Source organism: Plectropomus leopardus, chromosome 3, assembly GCF_026936395.1.
Source record: "Plectropomus leopardus strain MGB_pleo_1.0 chromosome 3, ASM2693639v1, whole genome shotgun sequence".
Lineage (NCBI taxonomy): Eukaryota > Metazoa > Chordata > Actinopteri > Perciformes > Serranidae > Plectropomus > Plectropomus leopardus.
This window is the reverse complement of record NC_142178.1, coordinates 19,509,129-19,536,278: the sequence shown is the minus strand read 5'-3', so window position 1 is coordinate 19,536,278 and position 27,150 is coordinate 19,509,129. Positions and strand designations below refer to the sequence as shown.

At 39.4% G+C, this 27,150-nt stretch overlaps 2 protein-coding genes across 2 annotated transcripts; both read right to left on the bottom strand.

The window, feature by feature from the left end:
* LOC121942260 (monocyte to macrophage differentiation factor 2-like) lies at positions 1-15,831 on the bottom strand. Its single transcript, XM_042485411.2, has 7 exons — positions 14,958-15,831; positions 9,901-9,982; positions 9,523-9,683; positions 9,186-9,260; positions 8,988-9,089; positions 7,899-7,968; positions 1-7,241 (listed from the first exon to the last, which is right to left on the bottom strand). Exons 1-7 carry the CDS (start codon positions 14,969-14,971, stop codon positions 7,038-7,040), a joined length of 708 nt encoding a protein of 235 aa, XP_042341345.1. The 5' UTR covers positions 14,972-15,831; the 3' UTR covers positions 1-7,037.
* Positions 15,832-17,503: 1,672 nt separating this feature from the next.
* Positions 17,504-26,868, bottom strand: arpc1b (actin related protein 2/3 complex, subunit 1B). Its single transcript, XM_042485566.2, has 10 exons — positions 26,554-26,868; positions 25,847-25,983; positions 24,893-24,997; positions 22,557-22,779; positions 22,346-22,453; positions 21,470-21,706; positions 21,268-21,343; positions 19,068-19,267; positions 18,459-18,549; positions 17,504-17,965 (listed from the first exon to the last, which is right to left on the bottom strand). The coding sequence occupies exons 2-10, from the start codon at positions 25,908-25,910 to the stop codon at positions 17,927-17,929; spliced, it is 1,143 nt and encodes a 380-aa protein (XP_042341500.1). The 5' UTR covers positions 25,911-25,983; positions 26,554-26,868; the 3' UTR covers positions 17,504-17,926.
* Positions 26,869-27,150: the final 282 nt, after the last annotated feature.

Here is a 27,150-nt window from a genome sequence, read left to right as displayed (position 1 = left end):
GCATGAAAAAGCTTTTTTATTACAAGAGAAATAGAAAAGATAAAAGCATTGTTGGCATCATATAGGCTTATCACAGCACAAAAGCACCACAGACACACAAAAAAACCAATAAGAAAACTAGAGAGAGAAACAATATGAAATAAAATAATCAGTCTCTTACGACCAGAAAGAAAACACCAGCAGCACTGAGAACAGAGTCAGCAGCTCCACAATCACAGAGCGTCTATAAACAATGTACAGAGGGTCCATGAAGGCTTCACGGAGAGCTTATAAAACTCTATACAAAGTCAGGTGGGCACTGTATGTCTGAATGAGACAGATTATAACCAATACAAGACAGACACATGTCAATCCTCATATACTTCATGTTACCGTCGGCAAACCTGCCTGTGGAGTCAAAATACCATCTATCATATGCAGTACTCAAAAACAGTTAATGCTTAATCATTTGGTGTTTCTCAGAGGCTCAAGTAAACATTTAGAGTACATATACTAAAAGGTACTCTTAAAATTTGACAATATATCTGAAAAGTTTTGTTCTAAACTTTGACAATATATTTGTTCTGTCATTAAATTACCACTCCCTTATGACTTAAAAACAAAACAGTCAACATAATAATAAAGATTTGTGTTTTCTCAGAGTTATTTTCAATGTAATAAATGCATTTGGTTGAATTTGGGTGAGGTTTCTTTTGTCACTAGATGATTTTCATTTTGGAAGCTACAGCATTGGTGTCGATTTCGGGGTTGACGCAGGGGACATGTCCCCTTTAACATTTAGAACATGTGCATTTGTCTCCCCCTTCAATAAAAACATTAAAGTAGCAGACCTACAAATAAAAGTAGGTCCTAAAGCAGTAGTATTTTATCAAAAATTAAAGATATTTCCACCATAAATTGGTGCATAAAAATTCACTGCAATGCAAAAAAATTAAGATTTTGATGTGTGAAGTGTTTGACTTTGATGCTCAAAATTTTCTGGCAGCGAACCCCCAAATCCCCTGTTACGTATGTGTCCCCACCAATGTTGAAAGGAAACCTATGCGCTACAGTATAATAATGCATTAATATGCTCAGCTGTACTAATATTATATTATATTATATTATATATAATTGTATTTTATTAGATTAAATTAGATTAGATTAGATTAGATTAGATTAGATATTTAAGTGTATTCAAGACCTCCAGGACCTATTCTGGGGCAGTTAAGCCAAGTTTCCGCCAAACAGTTCTGGGATGGTACCCTTAGAGCCAAACATAACCTTTAAGGACATGTCAAAAGTTTCAAACAAAAACAATCGAGGCGATGGTGGCTAAGGTCTTAATATTGAATCTTTAAAAGGAAGCAGCGCTATAGATTGTCTGTGTGACCATTAAATACATCCCAACATGTAGACGGAGAATTATTTCAACAATTTTCACTATATAGTACTATATGTCACTATATACTATTGATTTGTTCCACTCTGCAATTACTGAATTCTCATCACCTACGGTCATATCTCGCTTGAACTATGCTACACTACACATACGATCTCAGCAAGTACTGCTCCATTTAGTTCGTATCCATAAGCTTCCAGAAAGAAAATTCGGACAAAATGAATGCAACGGACAGACAGACAGACAGCTACGTTCATCTCCACATCTAATGTTTAGCATAAGTGAGCCCTTACTGGATGATGATACCGGCATCACTGCTTCGTCCAGCTCTCACTGTATTTCCTCTCCAACAACAATGCAGAGAAAAATTACCTGGTTGATCATTTACAAAATGGGGTTGGGCAACATTTTTAGCAAAAAAAGAACAGGCTATATTTAACTCATGCATTAAGCAAACATGCAAGGAAACATTTGACCTTAAAAGTTGCTAACAGTAGCCTTTGAACAGCACAGTGGATTAAATGATTCATTCTCAGTCTGTCTTTAGATAATTTATAACAAGTAAAGATGAAAAGGCAAAAAAGCAGCTTTAATTGTATAGTTTTAGTTAACTAATGTGTGTAATGCGTGCCACTGTAGGAACAGTTGTTACAGTACATTTAAGTCTGGTCAAGTGTCGATTCTCCCTTGACTGGTGTTTTAAGCTCCACTCAAAATGTAAGGAATGGATCTATTGATGCCTCTATTGGTATTGTCCACAGTTTTTGACAGAAATGCAAAAATAATGATTCAACTCCATAACAAACTGAACTGAACTAAACCGAACTGCTTGGTGGAAACGAGGCTTTAGGCAGTAAGAGGAGACAATGATGCACAGTTGCTTCTTTATCTAAACTGTGCAGATCTGTTCTATAATACTTTGTAAATATTATTTTTAAACTATGTCAAAAAGACTATGTTCCCAGTTCCCTCTCTTGGCTTGTTTCTGATTGTTTGTCTGCTAGTTTGCAGAATGAAAGTGTGGCCACATGATGAGATAGTAAGTTTTAAAAATGACCTCTTACAATTGATAGAAAAGGTCATTTTTGCCTTTCTCATTTTCTCTGGAGCTCTTAGTTGATTGAAAATGCATCTTATAGTTGTTTGTCACAGTGTATGTCAATGCAAATGTAAATGCAAATTTTGTGGATTTTTACAGCAAATTTCAAGGGTCGTGCAGCTTTAGCGACAGTCTGCTTTTTAAAAACGTGCTGCTGTAATATCTGTGGTCTTACGTCAGTTTCTATCTACTTTAAAGCTTTCTCCTGTTTGGTACTTTAAAAATATTACCCCATGTGTAACTTTTGGGACTGTTGCCCTACTTGGGGATGCGAGTAAGAAGCTGTATGGAGTGGTGCCAGCATTAAAGAAAGCAGCTTCACAGCTATTTGATCATTTTTGTAGCTGCAGACAGCGCCTGAACAACTGGAGCAGCTTTAGTGGTCCTTGAATGTGGCTTCACAGGCTTTTAAGCCCAAATGATCCAAATCCTGAGAGACAGGCAGCAGCGAAAAGATGTGGAACAGGAGCAGAGGTTTTAAAAAATTATTTTACACCTAGGAGTACTGCACAGTATGACCTTTTGGTCTTCTAGCCACGTTTATCAAACTACACAAACTCGTCCAATATATCGTGTGCCACGGCTCAACACTAAGACTACATACATATTTCAAATAGGCCTATGGGTTTTATGTATTCAAGGTACATGCGTTCAGGTGTAAACATAGACTCAGCCGATTACAGGCTTTGGATTCATGGGAGTCATATAGTATTGGATACATACAAACACACACTCATATACACACAAGCATACACACACACATGCGCACACACACACACACCTGAGATGCCTTAAAAGTCCAGTGTGTAGGATTTAGGAGGATATATTGGCAGAAATTGAATACAATATAATAAGTATGTTGTCTTTCATATGTAATCAGCTGAAAATAAGAAATGTTGTGTTTCCTTTACTTTAGAATGAGTTGTTTATCTACACGGGGAGCGGGCCCACATGTTTCACCACCATGTTTCTAGCAGCCCAGAACAGACAAACAAACACTGGCTCTAAATAGGGACCTCCGTGTTTTTGCGTCAGCCACCATTGTTACCACCACTGATGCTGCTCTTCACCCCTCCGTGGGATTTTTTTTTTTAACAGAAAACTCCTTTATTTTGTATTTGTAGCAGCTTAAATCAATGAGTCCATTTGTTTTGGAGAGGAGGAGACCTGTGCAGATAATTTGGCCCCCTAGTAAAAACCTCCAACATTTGGACCAAAGAAAAAAGTAGGGGTGAGGGATACAGTATTGCAGTATTGTATTGCAATATTTTGTATGCCAATATTGTATTGATAAACGGACTCAAGTATCATTTTTTAAAATTATATAAATTATTAATATAACAGATACAATTACATTTTAGTAGCTTACTGGATTTTCTTTGTTTCTTTGTATGCTTTTTTTTCAGTTCACTTGATAAATTTTGCTGCAATACAAATGATTGGAGGAGGATAAACAGACTGAAAGTTCTTTTTAAATCTTATTTGATAAGAACAGATTCGAAAATCTAATCTAATAATCTGTAGTTAAAATAGGTGATAAATCACAATCCACTGATATATATCAAATCGTAGCATTTCGTATTGTAATCCTCAGCATTCCGCAAAACATTTAAAATACAATAATATAATATCGTGACTTTAGTATCGTGGTCATATCGTATTGTGGGGCTTTGGGTGATTCCCAGGTAAGCACACATTAATAGGTGGTGAACTAGTGGCCCGTCTGGGATGAGCTGAACAGCATCAGAGAAACACTAATTTGTAACGTGAAGCTGCTTCACTCAGTTTTCCTACCGGTTTAAATCACCTAGTCCATTTGTTTTGGAGAGAAAGAGACCTCCACAGATATTTCGGCTCCCAGAAAAAGCCTCATGAACAATTAACATTGAAGGAATTCTAAGTGGGAGTTTACACTTGGCAAACTGGAGAAGTTTTAGCTGGTTGCAATATAAAATCCTCAATGCTAGTTGCCACTAAATCCTATGAATCCTACACACTGCTCCTTTAATATTGGGCCGGATTGTTCAACAATACTATAGCTTCAGTTTCCTTTCAAGTGTGAGACGTATATGGTAGTAGTGTGCTATCAGGTACGGCAGTAAGTCAGTCTTCTGGCAGTGCTGAATCAGACAGTGGTTTTCCCTTCTGAGGTTCAACCACGTAGCTTCGACAAACTCTATCAAATGGTCCCATTCATCACGATGAAGATGATAATCTGTTGATACTTTAAGTACAATAGAAGAAAATATAAATGAGGTCAACATATACTGTACGTCATTAATAAATATATACTGTATAAATCGTACTGATGACATCTTCACTTACTAAACCTAATCAACAACAGTAAACTATTAGAATTCAGTGATTATGCTTGATAATCCACTGCCTGGTAAAGGTGGAAGCACACAAGTAATGTCTTTGAGACTAAAACCATGACTATCTGAATGTTCAACATAAAAAAGATCATCTTACAGTCATGCTTGATTTAGAAATCACAAGTAAATCACTGACTGAAGCAACCGCTGTTAAACCATATAGTGTACTACAGTGTAGATAGCACAACTAGTAACAATAACAGTAATAATACTATCTAACGTTCTGAATTGAAATAGTAAATTACTGATGCCTTAACCTCCTAAATATAATCAAACCAAAACCTTCTGTTAATGATGATAATAATACTTTAAATAATGTTCTAAAAGTAATTATGATAGTCAGCTAATTGTAAACATTGTCCTCCTCTTGACAATAAGACAATGTCTTCAATTCAGCTTCTGAACACTGAATCCGGATGTGCACCACATAGAGAGAAACCTCCAAGAATAGTAATTTAACCCCTGATTGTTGGAATGAAACCAAAGTTCCTGCAGAAATAACTTAACATTGGACTAAACTGGATCGGTAAAAATAAAAACATAAGCAGTGTCCTAGTTCACGGCTGCTTCCTTTGAAGTTTTCACAACAGGCTGAGCCTTAATGCAAAGTCGCCTCCGAACATAGCCTACTTTTTATGACATAGTATTTGGCAAAAACAACACATGAATCATTTCCAGTATCCACCACAGGATCCTACAATCTATTGCATGCTGGAAAATTGCTTAACAGTGCATTCAGGTGTCCTAGTCAGCTCATAGTGTAAATAATGGCAGCCAGGAATTGATTAAGATAAACTGAGGTAGTATGCATACATTTAACATTTCTTTAGTACACTATTTGCAGTTGTCCATCATGTGTTGTGGTGAAACATCACAACTGGTGCCGTAAACCCATTAAACCTGCTTGAGTTTGACTACTGATCCTTTTTTCATGCTGGCAGCCTTCCTTTAGTGACGTAAATGTCAGTAGGTAAGATGATCCACTACTCTGCTCCAGACTGAAACATCTCACAAACTGTTGGATGGATTTTAGTACAAACGTTCATGATCTCCAGAGAATAAATCCCAATGACTTTGGTAGTCTTTTCGCGTCTTTTCTTGTGCCACTCTTGAATGAGTGAAATCTACAACATGGACATTAACAGTCCCCTAGAAGATGTACTGTATGACTTTGGTGATCTCCAAACCACTAGTGCCACCATCAGGTACAAATTTAACTGAAATCTTTCCAGTATGTCCCCGCAATGTTGCAGTTGTGGAGTGAATTCCTTTATGAAGTTATAATGATATCACTGCATCATTTTACTTAAAAATGGTAACATAGTTATGTTGCAGAGATGTTCCTGCAACAACTCTGTGTTTGTAAGGACGCTTCATGAGACATCCTGGTGAAATTTAAAGTGACATCACAACATCTCTACCAAGTGGCAGAAACATTGGGACAATGTACCGCTTACAATGACGTACTAATGATGACAATCTGAAATTTCACTCAGTAGGTTGCTACAGTGTTACATGTGACACTGCAGTGACATATAACATTGTGGAAATTACAATGCAAAAACGTTCCTGCAATACCTCATATAAAAGTAAACCCTCTCAATCCTATGTTATGACCCGCTGGAAGTATGTTGGCTTGGCTTTAACATTTACTTTTGCGGCGATATTGTTCGCACTAACCAACAATGTAACTCCAAATAATTTTAGAAGAACCATCTGCCTACTTTGTATTCAGTGTCAATTAAGAAATAAAAATATGCTAATACACCAAACTAACATGGTGAACATGGTAAACATTATACCTCCTTCTTTAATCAGCGTGTTAACCTTGTCATTGTAAGCATGTTAGCATGCTGACTTTAGCATTTAGCTCAAAGCACCACTGTGCATGAGTACAGTCTCACAGAGCAGCTAGTATGACTGTAGACCCATTACAACTTTGCTGGCCACTTTAATGCAACTTCCTGGGACGAACACCGATATTTTTAACTTTACAAGTTGACGAGGATCACCTCAATGCACTGTTAGTTTGTTTTTTGTGATCTACTCCGTCTTATTTGGGGAGGAGATTCAGCCCACTTGCTTTACAAAGGAGCCAGCCACTGAATTGGGACACAGCTTACATCATCCCCGTGAAGTTGCTCAAACCCAAGAGCTACTTCCTGTGAGGTCAGCGTTGCTGTCATCTGGAGGTCTGGACCTGACCGGACGGTTGGGCATAGAGGTACTTCCAGATGGCGTAGTAGTGTATGGCTGCTCCCATTGCTACAAACAGGTGCCAAATGGCGTGAGCAAATGGAACGATGCCATCACTTTTAAAAAAGACCATCCCCAGACAGTAGCAGGCTCCGCCCATCAGCAGCTCACACAACCCCGACTGCTCGGGCTACAAAGAAGCAGACAGTTTATTATGTTTAGGCTTTAAAGACATGACAATGGGGAGAAGACAAAACCTCACAGTCTACAGATGAGAGTAACACCTCATTTCCACTGCATCGCTCGGCTTGACTCGACTCGACAGACTTTTGGTATCAGGTTGTTTTCTCAAGTTCGTTTTCCACTGCTGATAGTCCCCCCTCAGTGTAGGTGGTATTTCTAGCTGATCACCAATGCAACGCTGTGTGAAACTGCCATGACATCATCATCAATGTGACACTGAATTTCTTCATCGGCAATCAAAAAGAGGAACGTCTGCACTTAATCAATGTATGGCCTACTGTACACAGCAGTTTTGCAGGCTGCCATTTTTTGAAATTTGGGCCTAGTGAATTTTAAAAAAAAGCGTGGTCACTAATGACGGCAGCTTGCTTATATAAAAACAGCAGGTTTTGGCAGGATGTCCATTGTTGTGCAAGTTAAGATTCTCTCTGACATATCAGCGGTCTGCAGCAATTTAACTTCACCTCGATTCGGCTCAGCTCTCTGAACCTCGATTGAGGTGGTACAACATTTTTTGCTCTTGGAAAACCAAAAACACAAGTCGAGTTGAGTAGAGCTGTGTTGCCCCACGCAGTGGAAATGCGGAATAAATAAGTGTGCTCACCATGGAGAGGATGACCAAGGCAGGAAAAACTCCCATCACTGTATAGCAGATCAGCTCTGTGAGCTTATACCTGACACAGAGAGGAATATTTCAGCATGGAAGATTAAAGTTAAACGTGAGACAAAATAAGGACAACTTGACGTTCATTTTCATCTATATCTCACAAAGACCTTAGCATGGGTCGGTTAAGTGACAACAGGAAGCCGAATAGGGGGCAGGGGGGTCGTAAGTCCTGGCTATCGTTGTTTAAGACTGGTCTTTGCTATCAAATGATGGCCTTGATTTTTTCCTGGGCAGCCACTGACTCCTGGTTGACTACTTTTGACCCCTTCCCAGGCGATGCATTGACCAGTTTTGCTCTGGTGTTCAGACAGCTGATGTCCGATTGTTGTTCAGTCTCTTGTCCAATTAAAACTTCCAGTAGAACTTCTGACAGTCCAGTTATACAAGGGCAAAGTTTTTCTGTACTGGTCGCATGTCGTGATACAATGTTGCATCTCCCTTTCTTTATCCTCCTCTTCACTGAAGGAGCGTAGGAGGGTTCTCATTTAACTGTTTTAAATGGTTTACTAAACTCTACCAACGTTTGTGAACAAACTTTTTACACTTTCATGAGATACTGACCTAAGTAAGCAGATTTTTTTATCAGCTAAACCCCATCAATCCACATTATATACAGTTTTCAGTTTTGTTCACCTGCAGTGCTAAATTAACTGTAAAGCTACCACTGATACATCTCCTGTGTGTGCTTCACATTGCATGCATTTTCATTTGATGGCAGTGATAGGCCTTTATTGGGAAAACAGAGTAGTTGACAATGCTTTTGCGGGCTGCTAACATTACCAAAAATGTACCCCATATAGTTTCTAAAATAGTAGATTTAGACATTTCTGCACTTTTTGTCCAATAAAACCTCTGCTTGAAGCAAACACATTTCTTACATTACATTACAATTCTTGATAAACACTTCTAAGGGGACGCTTGAGTTGAGATAATTTTGTTAACTCACTAGTGCAACATTTATTAGATGAGCTCTTAGAGAGACAGTCCGACATTAGTAACAGTAAATGACTGAATGTCTGAACCGACCTCTCATGGAAGAAGAAGACGTAGGTGGTTCCGAAAGAGGCCATGACCCACACCAGCCAGCGCATGTGGCACCCCCAGGGACCCAGCTCCCGCAGGTTCAGCCTGGTAAAACATGAACACATAACTTGTTTTACACTGTATATACACATTCATATATATATATATATATACATGTTTAGAATAGTCTAATGTGTTTACCAGGGGGCGTAGGAGGCCGCAATGAAGAAATAGATCACCATCCTGTCACACATGTGGAAACAGTGCTCCACAGACCTGAGGAGAGAGACCAAACAGCCTAATAACAACTGAGTGACACTGTTTATACATATCGCATCAGTGTGTTTAAGAGCTCGAAAACAAATCTGAAGTGTGGGGATATACATTTGCTCTGGTGTGTCTCTGTGGTATTTTTTTATTGTCTTCTTATATCCTTTACACACATTCATCATCTGCAAAATTACAATCCGTCCCAGTATGGTGTTGGTGTATGTGTGTGTGTGTGTGTGTGTGTGTGTGTGTGTGTGTGTGTGCGTACCGTAGGTGGCTCTTCTTCCAGGCCACAGTGTGGAACAGGGTGGAGATGATGAAGAGCGAGCTGAGCCCCGCCCCGTACACCCAGGCCGACAGCCGCTCCCATTGGTCCTCTGACTGGAAGTGCAACACTGAGCTGCCCAGCAGGCTGGGGATTATCCATAACTAAATAAATTCATAACATAAATAAAACATGAGCTACAGGAGGACAAATATACAACTATTGCATGATGTATTTTAAAAAGAATCTGGTGTTTTTCATGTATCTGTTATGTAATGCTGCTGGATTTTTCTCCTGCTTCCACTGAGTGTCATTTTATCTGTGTAAGCGTTAACGATCACTTCCTGTGGTCTGTGTCTGTGTGTGTGTGTGTGCATTCACCGCATGCGTGGCACAGTTGGCAGCATGCTCATATTCTGTGGGCTGGTATCTCTTGTTAGGAGGAACGCGGTTGTTCATAAACCTGGAATCATCACAAATGAACAAATCAGAGTTGGTATATTTCAATAAAACTTTCAAAATCTGAACTTCAAACTTCAATGAGACGTTAGTTTAGGCACCACGCAACAGTGAGGCACGATGTACCCAAGCCTGGTGAGACCATCCTAATGATGTGAGCTCGACATTATGTTTAATTCTCTGTATCAGTCTGGACTCGCTGCCGCCCAAAACACATTCTAGGATTTAAAAACCAATCTGGGTCAATCAGGGACTGTGTTGCAGTTGACGACGTAAAATGCAGGCTTGCAGAACAGTAATGGCAGCTCCCGAAGCAACAAGTGCTCTCTCTAACGTCAGTAGAACAAACACAGCAGTAAGTGAAATTCTTGCCGAAACCAACTGAACAAGAACAAGAGGATGCACTCATGGAGTCTCTCAGAGGAAAAGACGTTTTTGTCGACTGAATTTGGCCAAAGCTTGATTTATCAACTGGCTGTAAGTGATGGAGAAGATGTTCACCGATACAAATCCATGGTTATTGTTTTGCCACTGATTGCGCTGATGGAGGAGCAGATACCAGAGGCTGCAAAGCTGAGGATCACGCCCATACAGACTGGTGTTCACAGTGCTTCGGACATAAATCAAGGACACTATCGGCTAGTCTATCACAGTCCAGAGGAAGCTGGTTGCAATGCCAGTGTTTTACAAAAACCTCATAGCTGTCGACAAGACACATGTCACGTACAAATGGTAAAAATTAATAAATAGTATTTATTAGAGCTCCTGTTACGGTCTAATGTAACAGTGTACTTCTATAGCAGAGGCTAGTGCTTCCGTCAGGATTGGCTGAAGGAGTTTGACTGTCAAAACAAGCATCGAGTCCAGACTGATACAGAGAGAACTATGTTGAGCTCATGTCATACCAGGCCAAGTGTACACATGAAAAGAGCGGGAAATAATGAGGAAAAAAACCAAACATTATTTATCTTTGTTGTTAAAAGCAGAATCACAATGACTTCATATGCTATAAAAACTGCATTTTCCTCTTGATTTCATTAAACCGTGAGGACCATCTTTAATATTTGTATCCATTTGTATCTGAATGGTGTTCATAAAATTTCACCCCATCCTGTCCTCTTGCTTAGCAACGCTGGATCATGTTTCAACTTGTTGCCATGACTGCTGTTGCCTGGCAACAGTGGGTAACCACAGATCGACTGAACCAGCGGAGGTTTGTCCTGATGAGCTGTTTCATAAACAATTCACATGTACAGATGTGTCTGCATATTCACACACACATAAACACACAGATATACATGTAACCTCAAATCTACTCCTTTGAACAGAAAGCCAAACAAAAATACAACGGCTCAGGAGGTAGCACTCCATCAGTGATGTCACTGTTGTCATGGAAACCACCGAGCAAGGATTGTCTTTTTTTTCCACACCAGAAAACTCCTCTTTTTTTCATCTTTCTTTGCTCTTTGCTCATCTCTTTCATTTCCCTCTCCTGTTCCCCAACTATGTCTCCTCTCTGCCTCACGATGATTAAATTAACATGCAGAAAGGCAAATGGACAAAGACGTCCACGCACGCACGCACGCACGCACGCACGCACGCACACACACACACGCCACAACCCCTCTCTATTTTTATGCTGCATCTTGCAGAGCCAGATTTCATGAGAGACCTAGATTTAGCGATGTCTCTTTCTCACAGTCACCCACACACACACATTGTTCTAAGATTGGTGGAGCTCAAAATGAGAAACAGGCCGCCAGCAAAGGGAATACCACTCAAATTAAAAATGTACATGTATATTCATATAAATATACACACCTAACAGCATTGCTTGTACATATATATATATATATATATATATATATATATATATATATATATATATATAATGTGTCATCTCCTTTGATTTCTGCCTGCATATTTTAAAGATTTAGTCCACCTTATATCTCTGTGTTGTGCAACAGTGTTTAACAGTAGAACATGAACATGATGATCTCCTCCTACATGTAAGCTGTTTTAAACCTTTTTAAATCATATATATGGCACTGCTGATCCTTCTGTAGATAGATCAGAAGGTAAAACTAAAGGAGTACCGATAGAAGGCAAAAAAAATAAAAAATCCATCTCTTATAATGAAAATGACAGGCAAACATCCTAACAAACATGCCTAATTTCTTCTCTCTGCTGCTCCTTAAGCAGCTGTTTTTAGAGTGACACTCATTCAGAGTTATTAATATTAACTGACCCAGCCCAGAAAAAAAACACTGTCCTGTCCCAAATAAAAGACATCCTCGTCCTGTATCCAACATGGGATTCACACTGTCTGACTGACTCTCTCTTTGGTGTGTGTGTGTGTGTGTGTGTTCATGATGAAGTGTATGTGTGTGTGTGTGTACGTGTGTGTATGTCAGTGCCAGGCCCAGCAGGCTTGGCCGGGTCATTAATGACTTTATCAAGCTGGCTGATAATTACCAGGCCAGAGGCCAGGCAGAGAGACTCACTAAGTGGACAGAGAGGAGCAGAGCTGCGGAAACATCATGATAAGTCTTCTCATACGACAGCAGGATGGACAGAAGGAACGCTCTTATTGTCTTATTGAACCGTGAAGACCAACACCACAGTCCAGTTAATAATGAACATGAATTAATCTTACAGCCTGTTTTATGGTCAAGCAAGTCTTGCATCAAGAACACACAGCAATAAAAGCAAGGAAAATGCTGTATGATCAAGAAGAGCTGAAAAAATTGTAAAATAACTAATCGATGGACAGAAAATTAATAAAAATCTGCAACAATTTTAGACATAATCACTTAAGTTATTTATCAAGAAAAAATGCCTAATATTCTCTGGTTCCAGTGTCTTAAATACCAGGACATACTGTATTTATATCAATGTAAATTAAATATATTTGGGGTTCGGACTTTTAGTTGGACAAAACAAGTAATTTGAAAATGCCAGCTTGTGAAGATTTTGAAAGGCAATTTTTATTTATCTGATATTTTCAAGTCTAAACTATGAATTGATTGACAGTGAAAATATCTATTAGTTTTAGCCGTATATATTTTAGTGGACTTCATGGCACATTTGAGAGTGAAATGATAAGGCTGTCGACTGGAGGTATGTAAAATCTAGGCCTATTAATTTTATTATTAATTAATCTGTAAATTATTGTTTACTATACGAAATGTCAAAATAAATACTGAAAATGCCCCTCACAGATTTTCAAATGCCATGTTTGGTGCAACTATATAAATACAGATATAAAACGCAGAAGAGCTGCAAATTCAAATTGGCAAAGCTTACACCAGACAGTATTTGCATTTTTTTTCTTGACTAAACAACTATACAGTTCAGTTATCAAAATTGTTGCCATTTCAGCTCTAAAGGAATGAAGGAAAAAATATCAGCTGCAAAATAATAAATATAAATTATTTTGCATTGTTAAAGCAGTTAAGATATGGCAGCTGTGTCCTCATGCAGGACAACTCATATTATTATTAATTTTACAATTAATTGTTTAGTCTATTAAATGTGAAAAATGCTAATCACGCTTTCTGGACTCCAAAGTGACGTCTTCAAATCGCTTCTTTCTCTCACATTGAGAAGCTGGAAGCAGCATTTTCGCTTGAAAAAGTACTGAAATGATTAATTAATGATAAAAAAAGACAATCAATTGCCTTTTGATCGACAAAGTGATTAATCAACTAATTGCTGCAGCTCTAATAATAATTTGTCTACAGTCTCAGTTGAAACCATGACAACCCACTGAATAGTGAACACTAAACATGCAGGTTTAAAATCTGTTATCGGTGTGGTCTGATCCAGAGTTGAGATCATTTTAACAATAGATTCATTGTTTTGCTCGTTTTTCAAGCAAAGCAAAACAATAGCAAAAAACCCCACAAACATTTACTAGCTCCAGCTTCTAAGCTATTATGATTCGCTGATTTTCTGCGTCTTTATCAGTGTAAATTTAATATCTTTGAGCTGTTGGAAAAACAAGAGCTTTGAACTGAGAATGCACAATCAAATCGGCGAGTCATCGGTATCGGCAGATATTGGCTTTAAAATGAAATATCCCAATTGGCCAACACGCTGATTTCTGCAAATTTTAAAAACTGACAGGTTTTTTTTTTTTTTTATTGACAAAGTGAATATGTACAAAACGTCAACCTCTGCAGTTTTTTTTCTTATTTTGCACACTGACAAACACTGTATTTTATATTTCTACGTGCTGGTGGGTGGTCATGATAAGAGTATGCATAATATGATGTTAATTCCACTACAGAAGAGACTTGATGATCACCAAAATTAGGTGGGAAAAAGTGGATATATCGGTATCAGTTTTCAGCCAAAGGAATTGTTACATATCTACATATCGGCATATCAGCAAAAAAATCCAATGTTGTGTATCCCTATTTTAAAAATGTCACTGTGAGCTTGTTATGTACATAAACATTATGTAATGTAATATTTTCTCATATTTTATAAACCAAACAATTGATTAATAAAGAAAGCAACTCTCACATTTACCAGTATTGATAATAACAGTCAGTTGCAGCCCTGGTGTGCTCTGTGTGACCTCTTCCTACCGTGAAACCCATCCAAAAACCCTTCAGACAGCCTGCACCATGTGTTCTTTTATGTGCAAGTCCAAATATTAGATAGGTTATGTGTTTGTGTGGCCTCCTGACAGCAAGATAATGATGATGAGGAGGAGGAGGAGGAGGGGGAGGGAAAGTGGAAGGTGTGCATGTTAATAATGATGCTTATGAAGCAAATAAACCCTGTCACACCTTCAGCTACTACATGTAATGAAATGAAAACGCTGACTTTTTAACAGCTGGTTCCCAAATCCTTCCATCCTCCTCCTCATCATTAAAATCACTATAATCAGGCAACATTATGACAAATACTTCTGTTTTATCAGCGGTTTCTAAACGCGTACTGTGATATAATAAAATGACTTCACCTACCTTATAAGATTCATTTACAGTGGAAATCAGCAACAGTTGACAGCAGACAGACAGTATGGCTGAAGCCTGAATCCCCTCAGAGCGAATTAACCGCCTCGATCTGATCGCTTCTGCTCGGATTGTAACGACTTATGAAACGTGACGAGCACCGCCGTTTCACCGGGGAAGACGTCGTCGTCTTATCTTCATCTCAAGCAGCACCGGGAGATGGACGCATCCCGAGCCAGCTGCCTCCAGAGGCTCCGGTCCGGAAGTGTGGGCGTCGGGGATGATCTGTGAAGAGGGAGCCGCTGCTCCTGCATGGAGGAGGTGCTGCTGATGTTGGTGGTCTCTCTCTGTCTCTGTGTGTGCGTGTGTGTGTGTGCGTGTCTTTCTATGTGTGTGTGTCTGCTGGAGCTCCAGCCGCCGGTTCACCTCATCACGACTCGGTAAGGAGGGCTGTTTTTCATCACTGACGGCTGCCACATCATTTTGTGAGGGACTGATTCATGGCTGAGACATTTGCTCTTGTAGTTTCTGGTTCCTCCTCTAGGTGCTGATGCAGGCACGAGTTTGAGGCGGTGTGGTGATGATATAATGTGATGATGATGATGATGGTGGTGGTGGTGGTGGTTATGTGCATTCAGCTACAGAGAAACACAGTTTAAAGGGGCACACGGCTCAATTTACCGCAGCGAAAGAGTTAATGTCTTCTGTGGCTGTGGAGGAATATTGTCCAGTCTGGGAAAAATAACCACTGATGATGTCACAGTGATGTCATCTGGGCTGATTAATGATTGGGGATTCACTCAGTTTAATAGATGAAAAAGGATTAAGGATTTTTAAATAGTACGCAGATTTTCCTGAATCCTCTAAATTAATACATCTGTTTTATGTAATTATCTTAATATCCCCACTTAATTCATAGGCTATGTTTGTCATATATGTTTTCTACTTGATGCTATTATTTACCTGATGTTCTGTATATTGTTTTACATATATATATATATATATATATATATATATATATATATATATTATTATTATTTACTGTCAGTTAACCCTTTGAAACCAGAGCATATTGCCCTGATTTCTCTCAAAAATATGGGAAGAAGGCAATAAGCAACCAAAGAAGAAATTACCCAAAAATTAGCAATAAATTAGTAAAAAGTACAAGAAAATGACTTAAAATTTGTAAAATAAATAAATAAATAAATGATACTACTACTGCTAGTAATGATAATAATTTTCAAAATGTTTTAAAAATGACTTGGCAATGGGGTTAAAATCATAGTAGTTTTTTTGTAACATAATTTTAAATATATAACTATTTTAATTATAAATATAGTATATCCCTAGATTTTTTTTCCTTTTTCCATAGACATTTTCCCTATCTTTTTAAAAATAATTTTCTAAATCCACTAATGTCTTACAATGTGTGAAGCATTTATTTCAAAAGAACTCGCTGTCTTTTTCCCCAAGTTTTGAAAGCAACCAATTTGTTAAGGGTTGAAAGGTTCAAATACTTTTTGGTTTAAAAAGATTAAAAAAAAAGAATATTTTTTGCAAAATGTAAATATAAATTTGGCAAATGGACATGCACTTGTACGGCGCCTTTCTAGTCTTCCAAAGCACTTAAACACCACATGTCACATTCACTCATTTAAACACTGGTGGCTGAAGCTTTCATGCAAGGTTGCCACCTGCTGATATTCACACACACTCGCACACAGATGAGAGCTGTTTGGGGTTCAGTATCTTGCCCTCAACATGCAGACTGGAGAAGCTGGGGATCGAACCACCGATCTCCCAATTTGTGGACGACCCGCTCTACCTTCTGAGCCACAGCTGCCTAAAATAAAACTTCAATTTCATGTTTTCAAATAGGAAATGGAGCTTTATAGCCTATTAAGACAATAACTTAAGAAAAAGCACTATTAAAACTGTGAGACTCTGCTCCCCATTTAATGTTGTCGCTTTAGCTACTTTCTAGCTGGCGTCATCATATCTCAGTCTTAATCTCTGTCTATCTCTAGCCACTTAAGAGCCTATATATCTTTTAAAATTATTTATTAACTTTTTTTTGGAAGCTAGATAGACAGTATAGGTGGAAGAGAGAAAAGGGATGACATGATGCTGCAGAGGAATCAGCCTATAAGGGATGCACACTCTACCATGTGAGCTAGAGGTTGCCCCACATTTTTTGATTATTTTAAAAAATTTGAATCCATTAATTTAATTTAATTTAATTTAACTATTTTATCATCCATCAGGGTAGTGTGATATAATTCTGGTCAAGAAATACTAAATCCCTTTATTAAAGCTCCTAGGTTAAGCTTTGTAAAAAAAATAAGCTTAAAAATAAACTGCATTCAATCTGTTCAAACTATAGAAGTTCAAACTTAACAATACTCTGCAACGAAGAACTAAGTGGACCTTAAGGTTGAGATGGTTCCTTAACTGCAGTTTCTGAATCAAGAATGAACTGTCAAGATAAACTTCGTCATGTTATTAAAATCATCAGATTTCCGAAAACCTTAAGCTACGAGACTGTAATCAACCAAGCATTGTTTAGCACTGTAACAGCAATCATTTATTCAATGCATATTATGACCAGCATAAGCTTTAACACATACTGAAGCCTTTGATCTTGATTAATATAAAATCCTGCTTTAAGCGTTCAGCTCAGACGGAGCTCTCTCTGATTATAGTAATCTAACTCATTAAGTACCGTTTGCAGACCTTTGGTCAGTTCCTCTGTATACAGCGTCAAGTTTAACATGCTCAGCAAAGAGCTTCAGAGGGATTACAAACACTGTTTGGACCGAGTCTGATTGTTTCAAATTGTAAATGTTTTTTTTTTTTAAAAATTGTATATAAAAAATACCTGATAAAATAAGGCTGAGAAGCTTTGTGTATAAGGCAGCAGTTTTTCTTCATATCTCCAGAAGCTCATAAGGCTGAATGGGCGGAGTCATGTAAACTTTGGTTCAGACTATCTTTAGATTCTTCATCGCAGACTCCAGAGTCTGAGGGAAAAAAAAGAAACATCCCAAAATAATATTTGTATTATGCCGAGGAAATAAACAGGATGTCACACAAATAAACATTTGACCACATCAGTTTGTTGTTGTTGTGTGATCTGTGCAATGTGTGTGTGTAAAGGTGTAGATTTCAGGGAGGATGTAGGAGACGCGTACCCCTAAATAATTATATTTGTACATTTTTACCTTCCCCAAAAAAACATGAGAATAGCAGAAGACTTTTATTTTTGGCAAAATGAAACACATTTACCTGAAAAAATGATGCAGAAAACACAGCAATTGGTGCAAATAAATTCACGAGAATTCAGGGAATTAAGAGTTTGATGCTCCAAATGTTCTTGCAGAGGACCATGAAACCCACATTTCATATGTGCTCCCCCCATTGTTGAAATGAAACCTACACCCTTGTGTGTGTGTGTGTGTGTGTGTGTGTGTGTGTGTGTGTGTGTGTGTGTGTGTGTGTGTGTGTGTGTTTTACCTTGACATCCCAGATGCCCATCCCCCCATCCATGCCAGTGGTGCAGAACTTGGTGCACTGGTTTCGTCCACCTTCCAGCACAGAGATTTGGCTGAAATATCAGAGACAAGTTAAACCAAATCATATGAGGTTGCAAATAATAATGTTGCGTTAGGATACGCAGCCAAACAGGGCAGCTCCGACAGGTGTGACTTGTCATCGCTGAACAGACCTCAGTTATAACCAGATCAATTTATTAGTGGCTGTGATCATAATTCTGGCTGGACTCAAGAGTTAGATAAATATTCATCAGACTGGGACTTGTGTGCTACAATGTCTCACAGTTTGCCTCAATTATTTATAATCGTATCTAACATTATTAGCCTAACGTTATATTAACCTTTATAATTACACACATAAGTCAAGACAGCGATTAAGCTTGAGAGGCTGTAACATTTGCTATCACTCACCAACACTGCAGCTCCCTGTCTGCTTCTTTTACACCTTCATGAGGATTATTTTTCACCAACTACTTTTATAGTTTCCTTGGTAGCTGGTAGCAAGTAAAGACCAAAGCTGTTGCCCTAGCAACAGAGTAGCAATGGCATGGTCCATATTTCCTCTCCTCACCTGATGCTGTTCTTGTGCAGGCTGTTCAGGTCCTTCTCGGTGCCCTGGGTCTCTGAGGCCCGACGGTCCAGGTTCTGGAAACGTTCCCTGGCACTGATGCCCTTCTGGGCTGCCTGCTTAGGAACGTCCAGTTTGCCCCCAAACGTCAAGCTGGCTTTGGCACTGTCGTATACAAACAGCACTGGGTAACAGTCGTGGCCCTGGAGGAGCAGAAACATGAGGATGGAGTTGGAGGATGGTGTGTATGGATTTAATATCAGTATGGTAACATGAGACCAGATATCACCTGTGATTTTGGTTGTATCATAAAGATAAAAAGGGTCAAAGCCATTATGAGTCAAGTCAATTTATTTTGATGTTCCTGTCTGCATCTGTCAAAATCACTTTTTTAATACTATCATCGGGTAATGTCAATATATATTATGAATAGTTTTTCTAAAAAGCAAGGGAAAAAAACCAAACCAAAAATAAAATAATCCCTCTCAGGTATCACTTACAGTATGTCCCAATACAAGTGTGCTGAGTTGTATATTACTGCAGATTGTCAGACCTTAACTTGTATTTTCTTATTTTATTTTTATTTGCTGTGTTCCTGTGCACAGTGCGGAGGTGAGGTCTGGGCTTTATATAAAGGTAGCTATCAGCTGCCAGTCTGTAAGCACCAGGCATCCAAGAGGAAGTTACTAAAATCATGGACACTGTGCCAAAACGCAAACAAATATAGCGAGGTTAAACCCTGATCTCATGCACATCCCAGCATAGTTTTGCCCCTTATCAGCACCTTTACAGCGAGCGAGTGAACTCTGGCAGATAAAAGCATATAATTACAGTACAGCGATGTTGCAGTGTGAGGAGTGGATGAAGGTTTTTTAGGGGGCTGTTCTGATTTCTTCCTTTACAAATGAGTACGTGTCTAAGTTATTTATTCACAACTAACCTAATTTATTTACATTTTAATAATTTCCTTAGTTAGAATGATTATTTTTTTGTGTTTTGGGTGATGTGGATCATGTAAGTTGTGCTGCTTTTTAACCTCATAAATGAGTCTCTCTTCACCGATGTTGACTGCTGACTGCAGGAAAAACATAAAGGTGATGGACTTCAATTTTGACCAATGAAAATATGTTGGAGATGGGGGCATATATGCAAAACTTTACAAAAATAGAGTCAGGGCAAGAGGTTTTTCATACAAGTGACACATCACTCAGCTTGTTTGCTGACGCATTGAGCAGGTTAGGATATCTTCAATGGGAAATACTAAAACAATCTGATGTTCGCTCATTCGTGTCCAGTTAGGAAAAGGTGTAATCAGTCGAAATAACTAAGAACACATGGGGGGTTGTTCACGGCCTTTAAACCCTGAGGCCACCAGGATGCCCCGTTAATGACTTAAAAGCAACTGACTCAAGACAATCTTGGAAAATGTGGGGCAATTCAATTTGCCATTATCCTGTAACTGCCAAACAGACTGCACTATTCAGCAAAATTGACATAGTTTCCCTTTAACCCTTTAAAACCTCAGCAAATTGGCTTGATTTCTCCACACAAAAATGGAAATATGGCAATGAGTAACAGCAGAAGAAATGACCCGTAAGTTAGCAAGAATTTAGTAAAAAGTACACAAAAATGACCTGAAAATCAATTTTTCAAAAAAGAAAAAGAAAGTTAAAAGAAAGACTTAGACTTGGAAACGGTTCTTAAAAGTTATAATAATTCTGTAACATAACTAATATCAATAACAGAATTATCATAAAATGTCATTATGATCATTTTAAATATAGTTTTTCCCTTTTTTTAAAAAAAAATTCCCATTACCATTCCCAAACCATTAATGCACCACCTTAATTAGAAGAAATATATAAATACTATTAAATATTAGATATGAACAGTAAACCCAACATATCGCCACATGGTGGATATGAGGACAGAAATATGAGAATATCTGATCTAATATGTGGAAAAGACTAACTTGACAACAGTAACTGATTTGCTGAATAAGTCGAGGTTTTTAGCGAAGCCTCAGTGCTGAAATGTTTCGGTTTGTTGTTGTGGTTATTTGTCACATTTGGTTCTCTTGTTGAATGGATTTTATACATATTATGCAGCTCCTCAATAATTCAGTCAGACACAAACAAAATAAGTAGATGTAGATAAAATAAACTGATTAATTTATGTGTGCTGATATATATCGGATACTCACAGCTGCTACTAAGCTGTTCTCAGTGATGAAGGTGACACACAGCAGAGGAAGCGTCTCAGAGCTCAGACTGTTCACCCTGTGGAGTCATAACAAGCATTAGAGTGTGGTCCCACAACACACACGCACACACGCACACACACGCACACACACACACACACACACACACACACACACACCGAACACACTTCCTGCCCTCTCTTACGTGCTGGTCTTGCCTCCCTCTGCGACCGACACAGTGGAATCATGGGAGGTCCAGGCCAGGCGGTTGCCGGAGTGAGAGAAGCACACGCTGTGCACCCAACCGCCACCTCCAGCCGAAGTCTGACCTGCTGCTCCAGACCCGCCAGACTCAAACAACATCTCCCCAAACGGCATCTTGCTGCCCCAGGGGGTGGGGCCAGGCTTCTCCTCCACCTCCTTAATGTAGGCTGAGAACACCCTGTGGGCGAGGACGAGAGGGGTCACGATGTGAGCAAAACACAAGGAAGAGGGAACGAGGAAAAGAGGACAAAAACAACGGTGGACCAATACTGCAGGGTCCAGACAAATATGATTTATTATTTATTCTGTGCTGTCTTCATATTTTATTTGTGTGCTTGAAAACCAGCTAATTAAATGCATGCGAAGTGATGATTTTTTGGGATGTGTGCATGGTTAAGGATACCTTTGGACTTTAGATTTCAGATTAGAATAAAATTTAGGCCCAGTTTATTTAGTTTGTTTGTTTAAAACAACTAGAATTATATAAATTGTTATTTTTTTTAAGCAAATGTACTCTTGGTACTATGGCCGAAACATGTTTTGTGAGGTCACAGTGATCACCTTTACCAGCAAAATCTAACCAGTTCATTCTTGACTTGTGTCAAATTTGAAGTTTTGTAATGGATACAGCAACAGATACAATCCATCCTTAACAAAATGTGAGAAACGTCACAGAGAATTAAAAAATGTAAATATGTCTGTGTCCTATGACAGAGAGGCAGTAGGTGCCACGTGTACCGAGAAGACAAAACCAGAAGTTGTTGTAAGTTATAAAAGTTATTAAAATCTCTGCGTGCCTCTTCAGAATCACTGATACCTGCATTTGAAGTCACAGCATCCAGCAGCCAGCAGGACGTTGTTGGGATGCCAGTCCAGGCTGAGGATGGTGGAGCGGATCGGCTTCTTGATGTGCTTACACACCCACCTGTAAGCAACAGCACAACATGCTGAAAGTGTATGGTTCATAATAATCAAATGCAGCCTCTCATGTAAATCAGAGGCAGGAAGCGATCCTGTCAAAATCTCACCAGTCGTTTTCCTGCTCAAAGTAGCAGATGGAGATGAGGCGTGAGCCACTGCCTACAGCAAACTTGTTCTCTCGTGGCGACCACTTCACACAACGCGCAGCACGGTTGATCCTGAGGATGACCAGGGTCGGCTTCCACGTGCCCTCCTTCAGGGTCCACACATAAGCGTTACGGTCTGCCCCGCAAGTAACTATACGGTTACTGTCTGGAGCCCAGTCAATACCTGCAGGAGGAAGAAACTCTTACTGTTACTTTATCTCTGTGCATGCATCATGATATTTAAAGAAATAGTTCAATATTTTTGGGAAATATGCTTTATACCATGAGTTACATGAGAAGAGCTATAACACTCTTTAGATTATATTACATTCATAACATCAAAAAACTGCAACCTTCCCACATAAATAGCAATTATAGTGTTTGCAAAATACATCAGTTCTATCATTTCCTTTAATATCTGAGGTGTAAGATGATACGGGCAGTTCAAGGTCTACCCTGATGTCTGTGTGCTAATATGATCATCTTGTAGGAGTACAAAGACTGGAAACAGGGGGAACAGCTAGCCAGGAGTCTCGTCGTCACTGTGTGGTTGCCTGGTAACCAGCACAGACTCCAAGAAGTCCCTGCATCTGGTCAGAAATAGTTTGGCCTTTAAAGCTGTACTTGGTAACTTTCATGAAAATAACTTCTTGTCATATTTGCATTAACTGTCACTACATCCACACAGTATTATATGAGACAGACTGTCTGTGAAAAAATAGTCTTTCGTCCTCGCAGTGCTTCTAATGGCATTTGCTAGAGTCTGAATAAAAACAACCAATCAGAGCCAAGGAGTCTCTGATATAGCTGTCAATCATGTCAATCGCTGCTTGTGACCTCAGACTGGACAGCGCTGATCAAATATGAATCAAGATTATGTTACTGCAGTGCTTATTTCTCACCTCATGTTTTCATAAACATATTCTAGTGTACTGTTTAGCTGTTAAATGAGGTTTGAGACCCAGCCGCCATGTTGGAAACAATCGAGCAAAGCTTTCAGCTTTCTCATGTTTAGAGGAACATTATTTCTGTCTCAAATTGTACTGTATGGATATAGTGACAGTTTAACTTTAACCATTTTAAAACCACAATTTGTCATTTTTGCACTTGTCCCGATTAAACAAACAAGATATAACATGCTAATGGGTTTGTTTTCTAATTAATGGTATATCCCTTTGAGCCAGGCTGACAATTTACTTCTGTTTCATGTCTTTGAGTGTACCATACAGACAGAGTACAGAAGTGATCTTCTCATCCAACTCTCGACAAGCAAAGCAAATAAGTGTAGTTCACAAAATTTTGTACTATTCCTTTAAATCCTACACTTATTTAGGTACCACTGCAGAGGACAGTGGGAATTTTAAAAGACATCTTTAGGAGATGCATAAGTTACTGAAAATCAAAACTGTGGACTGAGTTACTTAGCTACTTAACATGTTTGAGTAGTAAAGAGGCTTACCACAGATTGTATAAATTAATGGACTAAGTTTGACATTTTGGCAAATTAGATGCCAAAACCATTTTTTTTTGATATGTTTGTTTCTGCTGTAAAGTTAGGCATTTTAACATAAGCGTCTATAGCGGACCCCAGCAATGAACCCTAAAAGTCAAAGTCAATGGGTTTCTTAAATGGGTTTTTGATTACAAGCCTTAAATGAGGTCTGTTCTACAACATCAAATACGTCAATAATTACCCCACTTGCAAACTTAAAATCTTTTTTGTATCTTTAAAAAGGCGGTTGCTAACAAGTGGCTGAATGAGACTACAGAACAAACAGCCTTGCAGCCTTGCAGTGGTTGTGATGTGACTGCAGTATCGATTGTTTTAGCCTTGCAATAGCTTTTTACTTCTGGCGATTGCATTTAGGCTTCAGAAATCCTGAAAGTGGTGTTAATTGGTGAAGAATATCTTGCTGACCAAAATGTTTAAGCATCATAAACGTTTGTTTGCCACAGATCTTATTTTCTGCAATGATCCAAAATCCAGTGGAAAAATCCCATAGGCTTTTTGACAAAAGAACCAGGGTAACATTAGCCGCTGGGTTGGCCTACAGACAAACGTCATCCCTGGGGCACTCTGTTGGAGCTGACTCAGTTTTGAGGTCAGCCTCAAGTGGCCATTAGAGGAGCCGCAGTTCTTGGCACTTCCACGTAGGTTTCTTTTTTCAGCCTCGGAGGTTGCTGCTTAGAGTCTACTAAATTTTGTAGGTTCACCTAAACTTTAAACTTTGTGGGAAACCCATACCAAAGTCATTAAGGCAAATCATCGTGTCTGCAGGTGTGTGATTGTACCTCACCTGTCACCTGCCCATTGTGCTCCTTCAGCTCATGAATCCTGGTCCACTTGGTCCCATCCTTCTTGTAAATGTGGACCTCGTGGTTGTTGGGGCACAAGGCGATCTCTGAAGCACACAAACACAATTAAGTACATCAAAAGAAAGTGCTGCAGGTCCGTGAAACAAACAACTGAGAAATGTGTTAGTGTGCGGACAAAGTACAGAGTGAGTGATGGGAGAAGTTTGTGGGGCTGATCAGCAGAGTCGAACACAGAACAGCTGAGCGGCTGCATGAGAACAGAAAAACTAAAGAAACACAGTATGTATCTGCCTGCAGGCAGCACACGCACACACACACACACACACACACACACAGACACACACACACACACACACACACACGGTATCTTTAAATAGACAATGTGCGAGAACTGCAACCTTCCTTCCCATAATGTATCAAACCCTGCACATGTTTCAGTCAGCAGATGAGTCAGAAGCATTTGTCCCAGAGCAGCAGTGTGGGTGCTTCAGTGTGCATGTTTTTTCTTTCTTTTTGAGTGTTCAGCCTTCAAGCTGAGCAAACTTCAGCTAACAAGTTGAGGAAAACTACTATGACTCTATGACTCGACACCAGCTGTCTGTTAACATCCGCTTTACCCAGACACTAAAGCTCTGATCAAAACAGCCAAATATGGCATTAGTTTCCTGCAGCTAACGGAGCACAAGAGCCTCTCAGAAAGGCCCCCGGACACCACCCTTACTGTTACAGGAAACAGGAAATACCTTCTCCCACCTGGGAGCCAATCACAGGCCTCCGACTATTACACTATTTGTTCTTTGGCTCAGACTCTAGTTGAAGCAAGATGTTCCATGATGTCTGTGATTAAAAACGATGTGCAGTTCAGAGCCGAGCTGACTCAAAGCCACTGAAGTACAAACCCAGAGTGACCAATCAGAAAAGGCGAGCAGACTTACGGGTACGATCTTTGTTCCAGGCATGGCAGCTAATTGGTTCCAGCAGGAAACTGTGGTACGCCATGGCCAATCAGACGTTAGAAACAGACCAGGAAGGGGTATCAGCGGCTGGTGAGCTGAGAAGATAACAGTCAAGTCTGGAAAAAGTAAAGTTAAAGGATTATTGTTACTATGAAAAAGTGGAAAGGGAAAGAAAACACAACTTTATAATCAAAACTACTCATCGAGATACATTTCTCAAGAGTTGGTTCAGAATATTTGAGGTTAAAAAAAAGTACAAAAACAGACAATCAGCTGATTTTAACCCCGTGAGCACACAACACCGTATCTCACTCAGGTTAATGAAATCCAGACTTTCAGGGGCATGAGAGGAATGATGCAGGTCAAAGGTAACACACATCCCCCAAACAAGCCTTACAGCTAGAGCACACACCCAGGAAGTAAAACAACTTAAACATAATCTGTTATTTTACAAGCACTAAATGTATTTATTTATTTTTCGTGGAAACATGCACTTTGTGGATACATGCACTTTTCTGTGCCGTGAGCGAGTGCGTGTGGGTTGGAGCGCCTGTTGCACACTTTTAGCTTTTTCCTGAGAATGCACTACACTTACAAAGTGTGTGTGTGTGTCTGTGTGTGAGTGTGCGTTACTGTCATGTCTAAACACACTCAGTCAACTGTTAAATATTTTCTAGGTTACTTACCCTGAGGGCCGGGCAGAGATGGATGGGTGAATAGCTGCAGAGATGGAGAGAGACAGAGAAGGAAGAGAGAGAAGCAGAGGAAGGTGGCAGATCAAATAAAGATGAGGGTGTTTCAGCCCGCGGACTCTGGCCAGTCAACGCGAACGCCAACGACAGAGTGAGCTCAGGAAGAGAAGAGCCGAGCCGAAGAGAGGGAGGAGAGGTCAGAGGGGGGAGTGGAGGAGGGTACAGTGAAGCTCAGAGGGGGAGACATACAGGAAGTTTGTGCAGGCTTATGCTTCAGGCTGAAAAGATCACGAGTGTAACGGTTCAGAAATGTGAGAGAATGGACTAAAATGTTCATTTTGAACAGAGACAGAAGGCAATAGAGTTTTTGATTCAGGAAGAGAGGGAGGAGCATGAACACAATGCAATGTTCAGCTAAAAGGAGGAAGTAGAAACTGAGGGGGAAGCGAGAAAAAAAAAGCATGAAAGACACGGAAAAGAAGGGGGAGGGACGTATGGCCACTTCTGCATAAAGAAAGAGGAACAAGGAGAAGGGGAGGGAAGAAAAGTAAACTGCAAAAGGGGGGAGAAAAGGGTTGCGTCAGGAGAAAA

Excerpts from the sequence above, each read along its gene's own strand:
- LOC121942260 (XM_042485411.2), bottom strand. Across the intron at positions 9,090-9,185 it reads GCGGCCTCCTACGCCCCCTG|GCTGAACCTGCGGGAGCTGG; the intron begins GTAAACACATTA and ends ATGTTTTACCAG. Across the intron at positions 7,969-8,987 it reads GTCTTCTTCTTCCATGAGAG|GTATAAGCTCACAGAGCTGA; the intron begins GTCGGTTCAGAC and ends TCTCTGTGTCAG.
- arpc1b (XM_042485566.2), bottom strand. The coding sequence starts at position 25,910 with ATGGCGTACCACAGTTTCCTGCTGGAACCAATTAGCTGCCATGCCTGG. Across the intron at positions 21,344-21,469 it reads GAGGGAGGCAAGACCAGCAC|GGTGAACAGTCTGAGCTCTG; the intron begins GTAAGAGAGGGC and ends ATGACTCCACAG. Across the intron at positions 19,268-21,267 it reads AGAACAGCTTAGTAGCAGCT|GGCCACGACTGTTACCCAGT; the intron begins GTGAGTATCCGA and ends CTGCTCCTCCAG.